This window comes from Diospyros lotus, chromosome 3 (genome assembly GCF_014633365.1).
Source record: "Diospyros lotus cultivar Yz01 chromosome 3, ASM1463336v1, whole genome shotgun sequence".
Classification (NCBI taxonomy): Eukaryota; Viridiplantae; Streptophyta; class Magnoliopsida; order Ericales; family Ebenaceae; genus Diospyros; species Diospyros lotus.
Genome location: NC_068340.1, coordinates 29,384 through 43,046, shown reverse-complemented (window position 1 = coordinate 43,046; position 13,663 = coordinate 29,384). Strand labels below are relative to the sequence as shown.

At 43.1% G+C, this 13,663-nt stretch overlaps 2 protein-coding genes across 2 annotated transcripts; both read left to right on the top strand.

Moving 5' to 3' along the window:
• The first annotated feature begins 212 nt into the window (after positions 1-212).
• Positions 213-5,389, top strand: LOC127798285 (uncharacterized). Its single transcript, XM_052331746.1, has 5 exons — positions 213-671; positions 893-3,495; positions 3,592-3,707; positions 3,807-4,230; positions 4,798-5,389. The coding sequence occupies exons 1-5, from the start codon at positions 213-215 to the stop codon at positions 5,387-5,389; spliced, it is 4,194 nt and encodes a 1,397-aa protein (XP_052187706.1).
• A 2,672-nt stretch (positions 5,390-8,061) lies between these two features.
• On the top strand, positions 8,062-13,238 carry LOC127798282 (uncharacterized). The gene is made up of 5 exons (XM_052331742.1): positions 8,062-8,520; positions 8,742-11,344; positions 11,441-11,556; positions 11,656-12,079; positions 12,647-13,238. The coding sequence occupies exons 1-5, from the start codon at positions 8,062-8,064 to the stop codon at positions 13,236-13,238; spliced, it is 4,194 nt and encodes a 1,397-aa protein (XP_052187702.1).
• Positions 13,239-13,663: the final 425 nt, after the last annotated feature.

Here is a 13,663-nt window from a genome sequence, read left to right as displayed (position 1 = left end):
TTATAGTGACATGCCTGTATAGGGCGGGGTGTTACAATTGGTATCAGAGCCCTAGGTTAAAACCCTAGGATGACTAGGCTAGGTTATTGAACTTAGCACGGTTAGGTTTGTTAACTTAGAACATGAATATGGATTCTAGGTGTCATATGAAAACGTTAGGAAACACTTGTTTGAGGTTTCTGAGGAAAATCTTTGTGTATTATTAGTAGACAATGGTGGATCAAGTGCTGCTGTCACATTGGGCAAATAGGATCGAAGCTCGAGGAAACCCGCAAAATGAGGACATGAATGTGTTTTTGCTTGCAATGGAGGAAATTATTGATGATGTGCCCCCTAGTTACCGACAGATGGTAGATTTATCAGAGTTTCAGATCGGATTTCTTATTGACCAGCTGGAGGGGGAATGGAAGACTTTTGCGCAATGGTTATGGCAGGACTGGGAAGACGACTCTCTACGTGAATTCTGCGCAAGAATGCGGAACGAGCATCAGGATCTACTCGGGGACGTTATGGATGAGGAGGAACAGGCAGAGATTGCTGCAAATCTCGCGGATGAGGTCATAGATATTAGCTCTGATGAGGAATCAGATGAGGAATCTCAGGAAGTCCAAGATGATGACGAAGGACCCCCGGTAGCATCCGACAGTGACAGGGACCACAAGGAGTCATGGGTCTGGAGGCCGAAGAACTACTGAGTAGGGCCGAAGAGATAGTTGTTGGACGAAGCGATATGTAAATATAATATAAAAATAAAATAAGATGTTATGTCTATTCTCCTTTTCGGTTGTACTAAGTTGTTCTGTTTGTGGGATATTATAAAGAAATAAAACCGTCCCCTTTGTGTAGAAACAATCTTGTCTTGAGTATAATCTATTTCCGTGATTCACTTCAGATGGTGAATACACGAAGGCTACGGGACGCAGCTCATGACGTAAGTGGAAGAGGAAGAGAAGGAAATAATCTCGAAGATCAGGATGATCGCAGGAATCACTCAGGAGGGAACAGAAGATACGTCGGGGAATCGAGCTCCAGTGAGGACCGATTTGAGCGAATGGAGCGATTTTTAGAAAATATGCTAACATACGTGAGTCGAGAGGAGCCTACGCGGCACACGACCACAGCTTTGGAGCGATACCGACATTTGAGACCCCCTGTGTTCAAAGGAAGGACAGGCGATGATCCTAGCTCAGCCGAGTATTGGCTGGAGCAGACCGAGAAACTACTTCAACATCTCCAATGCAGTGAAGAGGAGAAGGTGAGGTGTGCAACCTACACACTGGAAGAAGAAGCAGGTCGGTGGTGGCAGTCTACCGAACGATCATTAATAAGGTCTCAACAGGAGCGTGAAGCTGAGAATGAGGATGTACCAACCTATACTTGGGCGGGATTCAAGGAGGAGTTTAACGCCAAGTATTTTTCCAAGAGTTGGAAGGAAGAAAGAATTTGGGAGTTTATGAGGCTCAAGCAGACAGGAGAGATGTCTGTGAGTCAGTACGATAATCGGTTCATTCAACTGATTAAGTACGTACCCATGTACGAGACTGACGAGAGTCAGAAGGCACAAAAGTTTGTTTCAGGACTACAAGAACATCTCCAGCAAGTTTTAAGTGGATGGGACGTTGAAACTTACAAAGAAGCATTGCACCGAGCTTTGACCATTGAGAGAAATCTGACACGAGCCAAGATCATCAAGACAGAGGAAGGAAGTAAGAGCGGTAAACTAGGCAGCCCGACGACTCAACCAAGGGATGACGGGAAGTGTCCTCGATGTAAGAGAAAACACCCTGGGAAGAGATGTGTCTTGCGGTGCTATGGATGCGGCGAAGAAGGTCACATTGGGAGAAATTGCCCAAAGATCAAAGCAATGCCCCAGGTTGGGAATCAGGGAAAAGTGGTGTGTTACAATTGTGGACAACCAGGGCATATCTCGCGCGATTGCTCAAAAAGACAGAAGATGGAACCACCGAGTGGAAGTGCACAAAATGTTCGTCCAGGCCGAGTGTACAATCTGACTTGTGAGGACGCTGAGGCCGATCCTGCAGTTATTGAAGGTACACTGTTCTTTTCGAATATTCCAGCTCATGCTTTAATTGATCCAGGTGCTACGCATTCATTTGTGTCGCATGCATCATTAGAAGGTTTAAAATTAGAACCTAAGGAATTGGGTTATCAAATGGTAATAGCCACTCCTATGGGTTCAACTCTCAGAACTGCAGTAGGGTGCCGCGAGTGTATTTTTAGTATGGGATCGGAAAGTTTTAAGATTGATTTAGTGGTATTAGACATTCAAGATTTCGACATAATTATCGGTATGGATTTCCTATCGCTACATGAGGCTAAAATAGATTGTAAGAGTAAGACCGTGAGCTTACCCAAGCTTAACAAAGAATGGGTGGTGTTCCAGGGTCAAAGTAGGAAGACTAAGAGAGAAAATGGCGTGATTCTGCACACATTGCAATCAGCCAAACCCGAATCAGGAAAGAAAAGTCTCAAGTTGGAATCAGTGGGAGTCGTGAATGAGTATCCTGAGGTATTTCCTGAGGAATTACCAGGATTACCTCCCCAAAGAGAAATTGAATTTTCGATAGATCTTATACCAGGTACACAGCCAATATCCATACCTCCGTACAAGATGGCCCCAGCTGAGATGAGGGAATTGAAGGAGCAATTACAGGACTTGACCGACAAAGGATTTATCAGACCAAGTGTGTCACCCTGGGGAGCTCCGATATTGTTCGTGAAAAAGAAAGATGGTACCCTACGTATGTGTACTGACTACCGACAGTTGAACAAGGTAACTATAAAGAATAAGTACCCTTTGCCTAGGATTGAAGAGTTGTTTGACCAACTCCAAGGAGCTAGAGTATTTTCTAAGATAGATCTTCGGTCTGGGTACTATCAAATGAAGATCAAACAGGAAGATGTGCCCAAGACTGCGTTTCGGTCACGGTATGGTCACTACGAATATCTAGTGATGCCGTTTGGATTGACCAATGCACCTGCTGCATTTATGGATTTAATGAACCGAACGTTTAAACCATACCTGGACAAATTTGTAATAGTGTTCATAGATGACATTCTGATATACTCTGCAAGTGAGAGTAATCATGAAAAACATTTAAGGATAGTCTTGCAGACTTTAAAGGACCACAAATTGTACGCCAAGTTCTCGAAATGTGAATTTTGGCTTACTCAGGTAGCATTTCTTGGACATATAATTTCTGCAGAAGGTATAGCTGTCGATCCAGCAAAGATAGAAGCAGTTCAAAAATGGCAAGCACCTAAGACCGTTGGGGAGATCCGAAGTTTTCTTGGACTAGCTGGATACTATAGAAGGTTTGTAGAAGGGTTTTCAAAGATATCGGCTCCACTTACTCGATTGACGCAGAAAGAAGTTAAATTTGAATGGGATGCTAAATGTGAGCAAAGTTTCCAAGAACTTAAGGCACGATTAACCACGGCACCGATTCTAGCAATGCCAACGGAGGCAGGAAGGTTTGTGGTGTATAGTGATGCTTCGGGAATAGGGTTGGGATGTGTTCTAATGCAAGATGAAAAAGTAATCGCTTACGGATCTCGGCAATTGAAAAGACATGAGCAGAACTACCCAACTCACGACTTGGAATTAGCAGCTATAATTTATGCTTTGAAGTTATGGAGACATTATCTCTACGGGGTACAATTTGAGATTTTTACGGACCATAAAAGTTTGAAGTACATATTTTCTCAGAAAGAGTTAAACATGAGACAAAGAAGATGGATGGAGTATTTGAAGGATTATGATTGTACCATCTCCTATCATCCAGGAAAGGCGAACATAGTTGCAGACGCTCTTAGCCGAAGAAGTTCCGAAATTGTGGCTAACATGATGATCGAGGAATTTAGCCACCTAACAGTAGGTGTTAAGCCTAAACCAATCAAGGGATATATGGCAAATCTGACAATTCAACCTGATGTGGTGAATCAAATCAAATCAGCTCTGCAGTCAGACACAAGAAGAAGTCAGTGGATAGATGAGAACGATCAAGTTAAAGCACCTGAATTCAGTTACCATGGTGGTATACTTCGATTTCAAGGAAGAACATACGTGCCAAGGGATCAGGGTCTAAGACAAGTTATCTTGGGAGAAGCTCATCGGGCAAGATACACAGTACATCCCGGATCAACAAAAATGTATAAGGATCTTAGGGAAATTTACTGGTGGCCAGGAATGAAGAAGGACGTGGCACGGTACGTGGCACAATGTGATACCTGTCAACGTATCAAAATTGAGCATCAGCGTCCGGGAGGAAAATTACAACCATTGGACATTCCCGAGTGGAAATGGGATCACGTCACTATGGATTTTGTAACCAATCTACCTCGAAGTCCCAAAGGGAACGATGCTATTTGGGTAATAGTGGATCGACTGACCAAGTCGGCACATTTCTTGCCTATTAAGATAGGGCAACCGACTCACGCTCTGGCTCAGCTGTACATTGAGGAAATAGTACGATTGCATGGAATACCTGCAAGTATAGTGTCAGATCGAGACCCACGATTTACGTCAAGATTTTGGGAAAGTTTCCACAAGTGTATGGGAACACAATTGAAGCTCAGCACAGCTTATCACCCTCAGACTGACGGACAGTCCGAGCGGACAATTCAAACGCTCGAGGACATGTTGAGGGCATGCATTTTGGAATTCTCGGGAAGTTGGGAAAAACATCTACCGTTGGTGGAATTTGCCTACAATAACGGGCACCACAGCAGCATTGGAATGGCTCCCTACGAGGCATTATATGGGCGAAAATGCAGAACACCACTCTGCTGGGTAGAAACTGGAGAAGTAGGATTAGTGGGACCCGAGATTGTTCAGACTACTACTGAGAAGATTAAGCAAATACAAGAGAAAATGAGGATAAGTCAAAGTCGACAGAAATCGTATGCTGATCAACGAAGACGAAACTTGGAATTTTTGGTCGGTGACAAGGCATACTTAAAAGTCTCTCCATTTAAATCCGTGATTCGAGGAAAAAGGAAAGGGAAATTAAGCCCAAGATTCATAGGACCCTATGAGATTTTGGAGAAAATTGGATTAGTGGCTTACAGGTTAGCTTTACCTGTGGCATTATCAAATATCCACGACGTGTTTCATGTGTCTCAACTACGGAAACATGAGCCAGACCCTACGCAGGTACTTCGAAATGAAACCATTGAGATACGAAATGATCTAACGTACCCTGAGGAACCAGTTCGAATCTTAGATCAAAGGGATCAAGTCTTAAGGAACAAGGTTATTCCCTTAGTGAAGGTACTATGGGGTAATCATGACGAAGAAGAGGCAACTTGGGAACGTGAAGAAGAGATGAAGATTTCCTATCCGCATTTATTTAACATTGTAAATTAGTAATTTCGAGGACGAAATTTCTTTTTAGAGGGGGAGGATGTAATACCCAGTATTAAATATCAAGAGAAGTTTTGGAAGTTATGGGATCAAAATGAAATTTACAATAGTTTCGGGCCTAAGTGCAATATGCTAACATAAACAGAAGGCGAGGGACTGTGTCAAGTGGATCAACAAAGGTCAAAATGGTTCAAATAAGCAATACTCAACACAATCAAGGGACTTTCAAAGGATTGAAGTCAAAAGCACGTAATTAGGAGCATCCGGGCAAAAGTGCAATTTTTGTAAACTGCCCGAGGGAGATCAAGATGACAAGTTTTTCAGAAATTCCAAAGGGAAATAGGAAATATACAACCTGAGGGTCATGGTGAAGGTGCTAGATAGTCTAGGGGTATCAAGAAATAAAAGAAAATTCAATTAAAAGTTGGCTGGGGGCTAAAATGCAATTTTTGAAAATTGCTTGGTGTGAAACCGACCGGCCGCCTATGGCCGCCGGCGGCCGCTTCTGGGGCATCGGGCAGGTCACCCGGAGGCTCTAGGCTAGCCTCCAGGCGACGACGAGGCCGTTGGGAGCTACCATTGGCCGGAAAATGGCCTTGATGTGATCGGAATTAATGGCCAAAAGATTTTCGATTTGGCCGAATTTTTCGAGGGATCTAGCGCTTGATGTGGTGTTTTTCGATTGGTTTAGAGGTTAGATTTGGGCTTAAGGGATAAGGACGAGCCGGATATGGTAGGAAATCGGGTCCAAAACGAGTATAAAAGGAGGTTTTCGGCCGAGGGTTCAAAAACAAAATCGCTCAAATTTCTTGTGTTTTTGCTTGAATCGAGCTTGAGGGATAAGGGGCTTTTGTTCCTTGGGTTGAGAGGATCATTTCTGGAGCATTTGGGAGCGTTTGGTGTAGATTTAGAGGGGTTTTGGAAGTTTGGCCGGAAAACCGAACCGCCGCCACCGCGACCTGCAACTGGGTTTTAAACCCATCTCCGGCCACTTTTTCCGACGATTAAGGGCACCATTGAGGTCGCATTGAGGAGATCTACAAGCCCCTATAAGAATTTAGGGCATTGGACATCGCCGGAATTGGAGAAGACGACCGGAGAAGAAGACTGTGCGGCGGCGCGTGGCAACCACTCGCGGGACCTCTGGGTGGCGCGTGAGGGCGCGTGAGGTATGGTTTTTCTTTTATTTTAATTTCAGAATTTAGGTAAAATTATTTTAAGAATTATCATGGAAAAATATTTTGTGAAAATTGATGTTAGGTATTTTTAATGAATTTCCGAAGATAGAAATGTTTGAAAAATAAATAAAAATAGAGAAATTGTGGAAAAATAGAAATATTGATTCTAAAGGTCTTAAATGGTGAAATAGGAATCAATTGGGTCATTGGAAGAAGAATTACACAATTTTTGAGGTGTGGCACGTTTTTCGAGGCAAAATCCAGACTTTTCCGAATTAAGGTGAGTGGTTTGATTTTAGTCTTACCTTGACTCGAAAGTGTCTTAAAGTGCTTTTGGTGAGTTCTTGTGAGTATTTGTACGCTCCTAGACTTAGCTTATTTCACAAGGCACTTACTTACATTCGTTGTGTCAATATTGCATTAACTGTTTATTTCTAAAAGTATTGGTGCATGGCGCGTAAATTTTCATATCATATAGGGTCAAGTCTAATTGCATCGTTGGGTCCATATGGGGCGATAAGGGGTCTACTTGAGATTGGGACAATGTTAATCCAGGTGAACGGGTGTCACACTGGGGCACTCGAGGGAATAATGTTAAACCAGGTGAACGGGTGTCACGACGGTGCACTCGAGGGATTAACGTTGGACCAGGTGAACGTGTGCCACAGTGGGATATTCGAGGGATTAAGTATGTCAAGGTGATATCTCGAGTTAGATGTGCCTTGCATGTTGTCGTATAGTATGCCATGCTCGTATGTCTTTATGCATTGTACATCTGTTTCATGCCTTCACTTAGATGGTTTATCATCTAACATGGGTTATGCCCCTGGAACATTCAACGTTCCAGTCAGGGACAGCTGCGAGGTTGAGGACACGGCCGGTGAATCTGTGGTGTTTATTTGATAATTGTTGTATTACTTTGGAAACACTAGTATTTATAATGTTGTATGTATGAGCAACCGCTCGACGGTGTTGTAATCGTTAGTATCAATGTTGTATACACATATCGGTATGGGAACATTTTGTGTGTAACACGTGGTGGGCCACGTCATTTTGATTAATTAAGTATTCCGCTGTGTTTAATTTATCTCGTTCAGTTAAGATTTGTTATTTCTAGCTAAATGAGTAAGACTGGAACTCTCGGGGTATATATCTGCATGAGAGTGGTTCTTTGATCACCGCGGGAGCCGGATGTAGTTTTACGACGGGTGTTTCATCTGCATGCGAAGATTGTGCTCACAGGCGCCGCGGGTATCAAAAAAAAAAAGAAACCCCGGGAATTTCCTTATAGTGACATGCCTGTATAGGGCGGGGTGTTACAATTGGTATCAGAGCCCTAGGTTAAAACCCTAGGATGACTAGGCTAGGTTATTGAACTTAGCACGGTTAGGTTTGTTAACTTAGAACATGAATATGGATTCTAGGTGTCATATGAAAACGTTAGGAAACACTTGTTTGAGGTTTCTGAGGAAAATCTTTGTGTATTATTAGTAGACAATGGTGGATCAAGTGCTGCTGTCACATTGGGCAAATAGGATCGAAGCTCGAGGAAACCCGCAAAATGAGGACATGAATGTGTTTTTGCTTGCAATGGAGGAAATTATTGATGATGTGCCCCCTAGTTACCGACAGATGGTAGATTTATCAGAGTTTCAGATCGGATTTCTTATTGACCAGCTGGAGGGGGAATGGAAGACTTTTGCGCAATGGTTATGGCAGGACTGGGAAGACGACTCTCTACGTGAATTCTGCGCAAGAATGCGGAACGAGCATCAGGATCTACTCGGGGACGTTATGGATGAGGAGGAACAGGCAGAGATTGCTGCAAATCTCGCGGATGAGGTCATAGATATTAGCTCTGATGAGGAATCAGATGAGGAATCTCAGGAAGTCCAAGATGATGACGAAGGACCCCCGGTAGCATCCGACAGTGACAGGGACCACAAGGAGTCATGGGTCTGGAGGCCGAAGAACTACTGAGTAGGGCCGAAGAGATAGTTGTTGGACGAAGCGATATGTAAATATAATATAAAAATAAAATAAGATGTTATGTCTATTCTCCTTTTCGGTTGTACTAAGTTGTTCTGTTTGTGGGATATTATAAAGAAATAAAACCGTCCCCTTTGTGTAGAAACAATCTTGTCTTGAGTATAATCTATTTCCGTGATTCACTTCAGATGGTGAATACACGAAGGCTACGGGACGCAGCTCATGACGTAAGTGGAAGAGGAAGAGAAGGAAATAATCTCGAAGATCAGGATGATCGCAGGAATCACTCAGGAGGGAACAGAAGATACGTCGGGGAATCGAGCTCCAGTGAGGACCGATTTGAGCGAATGGAGCGATTTTTAGAAAATATGCTAACATACGTGAGTCGAGAGGAGCCTACGCGGCACACGACCACAGCTTTGGAGCGATACCGACATTTGAGACCCCCTGTGTTCAAAGGAAGGACAGGCGATGATCCTAGCTCAGCCGAGTATTGGCTGGAGCAGACCGAGAAACTACTTCAACATCTCCAATGCAGTGAAGAGGAGAAGGTGAGGTGTGCAACCTACACACTGGAAGAAGAAGCAGGTCGGTGGTGGCAGTCTACCGAACGATCATTAATAAGGTCTCAACAGGAGCGTGAAGCTGAGAATGAGGATGTACCAACCTATACTTGGGCGGGATTCAAGGAGGAGTTTAACGCCAAGTATTTTTCCAAGAGTTGGAAGGAAGAAAGTATTTGGGAGTTTATGAGGCTCAAGCAGACAGGAGAGATGTCTGTGAGTCAGTACGATAATCGGTTCATTCAACTGATTAAGTACGTACCCATGTACGAGACTGACGAGAGTCAGAAGGCACAAAAGTTTGTTTCAGGACTACAAGAACATCTCCAGCAAGTTTTAAGTGGATGGGACGTTGAAACTTACAAAGAAGCATTGCACCGAGCTTTGACCATTGAGAGAAATCTGACACGAGCCAAGATCATCAAGACAGAGGAAGGAAGTAAGAGCGGTAAACTAGGCAGCCCGACGACTCAACCAAGGGATGACGGGAAGTGTCCTCGATGTAAGAGAAAACACCCTGGGAAGAGATGTGTCTTGCGGTGCTATGGATGCGGCGAAGAAGGTCACATTGGGAGAAATTGCCCAAAGATCAAAGCAATGCCCCAGGTTGGGAATCAGGGAAAAGTGGTGTGTTACAATTGTGGACAACCAGGGCATATCTCGCGCGATTGCTCAAAAAGACAGAAGATGGAACCACCGAGTGGAAGTGCACAAAATGTTCGTCCAGGCCGAGTGTACAATCTGACTTGTGAGGACGCTGAGGCCGATCCTGCAGTTATTGAAGGTACACTGTTCTTTTCGAATATTCCAGCTCATGCTTTAATTGATCCAGGTGCTACGCATTCATTTGTGTCGCATGCATCATTAGAAGGTTTAAAATTAGAACCTAAGGAATTGGGTTATCAAATGGTAATAGCCACTCCTATGGGTTCAACTCTCAGAACTGCAGTAGGGTGCCGCGAGTGTATTTTTAGTATGGGATCGGAAAGTTTTAAGATTGATTTAGTGGTATTAGACATTCAAGATTTCGACATAATTATCGGTATGGATTTCCTATCGCTACATGAGGCTAAAATAGATTGTAAGAGTAAGACCGTGAGCTTACCCAAGCTTAACAAAGAATGGGTGGTGTTCCAGGGTCAAAGTAGGAAGACTAAGAGAGAAAATGGCGTGATTCTGCACACATTGCAATCAGCCAAACCCGAATCAGGAAAGAAAAGTCTCAAGTTGGAATCAGTGGGAGTCGTGAATGAGTATCCTGAGGTATTTCCTGAGGAATTACCAGGATTACCTCCCCAAAGAGAAATTGAATTTTCGATAGATCTTATACCAGGTACACAGCCAATATCCATACCTCCGTACAAGATGGCCCCAGCTGAGATGAGGGAATTGAAGGAGCAATTACAGGACTTGACCGACAAAGGATTTATCAGACCAAGTGTGTCACCCTGGGGAGCTCCGATATTGTTCGTGAAAAAGAAAGATGGTACCCTACGTATGTGTACTGACTACCGACAGTTGAACAAGGTAACTATAAAGAATAAGTACCCTTTGCCTAGGATTGAAGAGTTGTTTGACCAACTCCAAGGAGCTAGAGTATTTTCTAAGATAGATCTTCGGTCTGGGTACTATCAAATGAAGATCAAACAGGAAGATGTGCCCAAGACTGCGTTTCGGTCACGGTATGGTCACTACGAATATCTAGTGATGCCGTTTGGATTGACCAATGCACCTGCTGCATTTATGGATTTAATGAACCGAACGTTTAAACCATACCTGGACAAATTTGTAATAGTGTTCATAGATGACATTCTGATATACTCTGCAAGTGAGAGTAATCATGAAAAACATTTAAGGATAGTCTTGCAGACTTTAAAGGACCACAAATTGTACGCCAAGTTCTCGAAATGTGAATTTTGGCTTACTCAGGTAGCATTTCTTGGACATATAATTTCTGCAGAAGGTATAGCTGTCGATCCAGCAAAGATAGAAGCAGTTCAAAAATGGCAAGCACCTAAGACCGTTGGGGAGATCCGAAGTTTTCTTGGACTAGCTGGATACTATAGAAGGTTTGTAGAAGGGTTTTCAAAGATATCGGCTCCACTTACTCGATTGACGCAGAAAGAAGTTAAATTTGAATGGGATGCTAAATGTGAGCAAAGTTTCCAAGAACTTAAGGCACGATTAACCACGGCACCGATTCTAGCAATGCCAACGGAGGCAGGAAGGTTTGTGGTGTATAGTGATGCTTCGGGAATAGGGTTGGGATGTGTTCTAATGCAAGATGAAAAAGTAATCGCTTACGGATCTCGGCAATTGAAAAGACATGAGCAGAACTACCCAACTCACGACTTGGAATTAGCAGCTATAATTTATGCTTTGAAGTTATGGAGACATTATCTCTACGGGGTACAATTTGAGATTTTTACGGACCATAAAAGTTTGAAGTACATATTTTCTCAGAAAGAGTTAAACATGAGACAAAGAAGATGGATGGAGTATTTGAAGGATTATGATTGTACCATCTCCTATCATCCAGGAAAGGCGAACATAGTTGCAGACGCTCTTAGCCGAAGAAGTTCCGAAATTGTGGCTAACATGATGATCGAGGAATTTAGCCACCTAACAGTAGGTGTTAAGCCTAAACCAATCAAGGGATATATGGCAAATCTGACAATTCAACCTGATGTGGTGAATCAAATCAAATCAGCTCTGCAGTCAGACACAAGAAGAAGTCAGTGGATAGATGAGAACGATCAAGTTAAAGCACCTGAATTCAGTTACCATGGTGGTATACTTCGATTTCAAGGAAGAACATACGTGCCAAGGGATCAGGGTCTAAGACAAGTTATCTTGGGAGAAGCTCATCGGGCAAGATACACAGTACATCCCGGATCAACAAAAATGTATAAGGATCTTAGGGAAATTTACTGGTGGCCAGGAATGAAGAAGGACGTGGCACGGTACGTGGCACAATGTGATACCTGTCAACGTATCAAAATTGAGCATCAGCGTCCGGGAGGAAAATTACAACCATTGGACATTCCCGAGTGGAAATGGGATCACGTCACTATGGATTTTGTAACCAATCTACCTCGAAGTCCCAAAGGGAACGATGCTATTTGGGTAATAGTGGATCGACTGACCAAGTCGGCACATTTCTTGCCTATTAAGATAGGGCAACCGACTCACGCTCTGGCTCAGCTGTACATTGAGGAAATAGTACGATTGCATGGAATACCTGCAAGTATAGTGTCAGATCGAGACCCACGATTTACGTCAAGATTTTGGGAAAGTTTCCACAAGTGTATGGGAACACAATTGAAGCTCAGCACAGCTTATCACCCTCAGACTGACGGACAGTCCGAGCGGACAATTCAAACGCTCGAGGACATGTTGAGGGCATGCATTTTGGAATTCTCGGGAAGTTGGGAAAAACATCTACCGTTGGTGGAATTTGCCTACAATAACGGGCACCACAGCAGCATTGGAATGGCTCCCTACGAGGCATTATATGGGCGAAAATGCAGAACACCACTCTGCTGGGTAGAAACTGGAGAAGTAGGATTAGTGGGACCCGAGATTGTTCAGACTACTACTGAGAAGATTAAGCAAATACAAGAGAAAATGAGGATAAGTCAAAGTCGACAGAAATCGTATGCTGATCAACGAAGACGAAACTTGGAATTTTTGGTCGGTGACAAGGCATACTTAAAAGTCTCTCCATTTAAATCCGTGATTCGAGGAAAAAGGAAAGGGAAATTAAGCCCAAGATTCATAGGACCCTATGAGATTTTGGAGAAAATTGGATTAGTGGCTTACAGGTTAGCTTTACCTGTGGCATTATCAAATATCCACGACGTGTTTCATGTGTCTCAACTACGGAAACATGAGCCAGACCCTACGCAGGTACTTCGAAATGAAACCATTGAGATACGAAATGATCTAACGTACCCTGAGGAACCAGTTCGAATCTTAGATCAAAGGGATCAAGTCTTAAGGAACAAGGTTATTCCCTTAGTGAAGGTACTATGGGGTAATCATGACGAAGAAGAGGCAACTTGGGAACGTGAAGAAGAGATGAAGATTTCCTATCCGCATTTATTTAACATTGTAAATTAGTAATTTCGAGGACGAAATTTCTTTTTAGAGGGGGAGGATGTAATACCCAGTATTAAATATCAAGAGAAGTTTTGGAAGTTATGGGATCAAAATGAAATTTACAATAGTTTCGGGCCTAAGTGCAATATGCTAACATAAACAGAAGGCGAGGGACTGTGTCAAGTGGATCAACAAAGGTCAAAATGGTTCAAATAAGCAATACTCAACACAATCAAGGGACTTTCAAAGGATTGAAGTCAAAAGCACGTAATTAGGAGCATCCGGGCAAAAGTGCAATTTTTGTAAACTGCCCGAGGGAGATCAAGATGACAAGTTTTTCAGAAATTCCAAAGGGAAATAGGAAATATACAACCTGAGGGTCATGGTGAAGGTGCTAGATAGTCTAGGGGTATCAAGAAATAAAAGAAAATTCAATTAAAAGTTGG

Excerpts from the sequence above, each read along its gene's own strand:
- LOC127798282 (XM_052331742.1), top strand. The coding sequence starts at position 8,062 with ATGGTGGATCAAGTGCTGCTGTCACATTGGGCAAATAGGATCGAAGCT. Across the intron at positions 11,345-11,440 it reads ATGCCAACGGAGGCAGGAAG|ACATGAGCAGAACTACCCAA; the intron begins GTTTGTGGTGTA and ends GCAATTGAAAAG. Across the intron at positions 11,557-11,655 it reads GATTTTTACGGACCATAAAA|GAAAGGCGAACATAGTTGCA; the intron begins GTTTGAAGTACA and ends CCTATCATCCAG.
- LOC127798285 (XM_052331746.1), top strand. The coding sequence starts at position 213 with ATGGTGGATCAAGTGCTGCTGTCACATTGGGCAAATAGGATCGAAGCT. Across the intron at positions 3,708-3,806 it reads GATTTTTACGGACCATAAAA|GAAAGGCGAACATAGTTGCA; the intron begins GTTTGAAGTACA and ends CCTATCATCCAG. Across the intron at positions 4,231-4,797 it reads ATGAAGAAGGACGTGGCACG|AACACCACTCTGCTGGGTAG; the intron begins GTACGTGGCACA and ends GCGAAAATGCAG.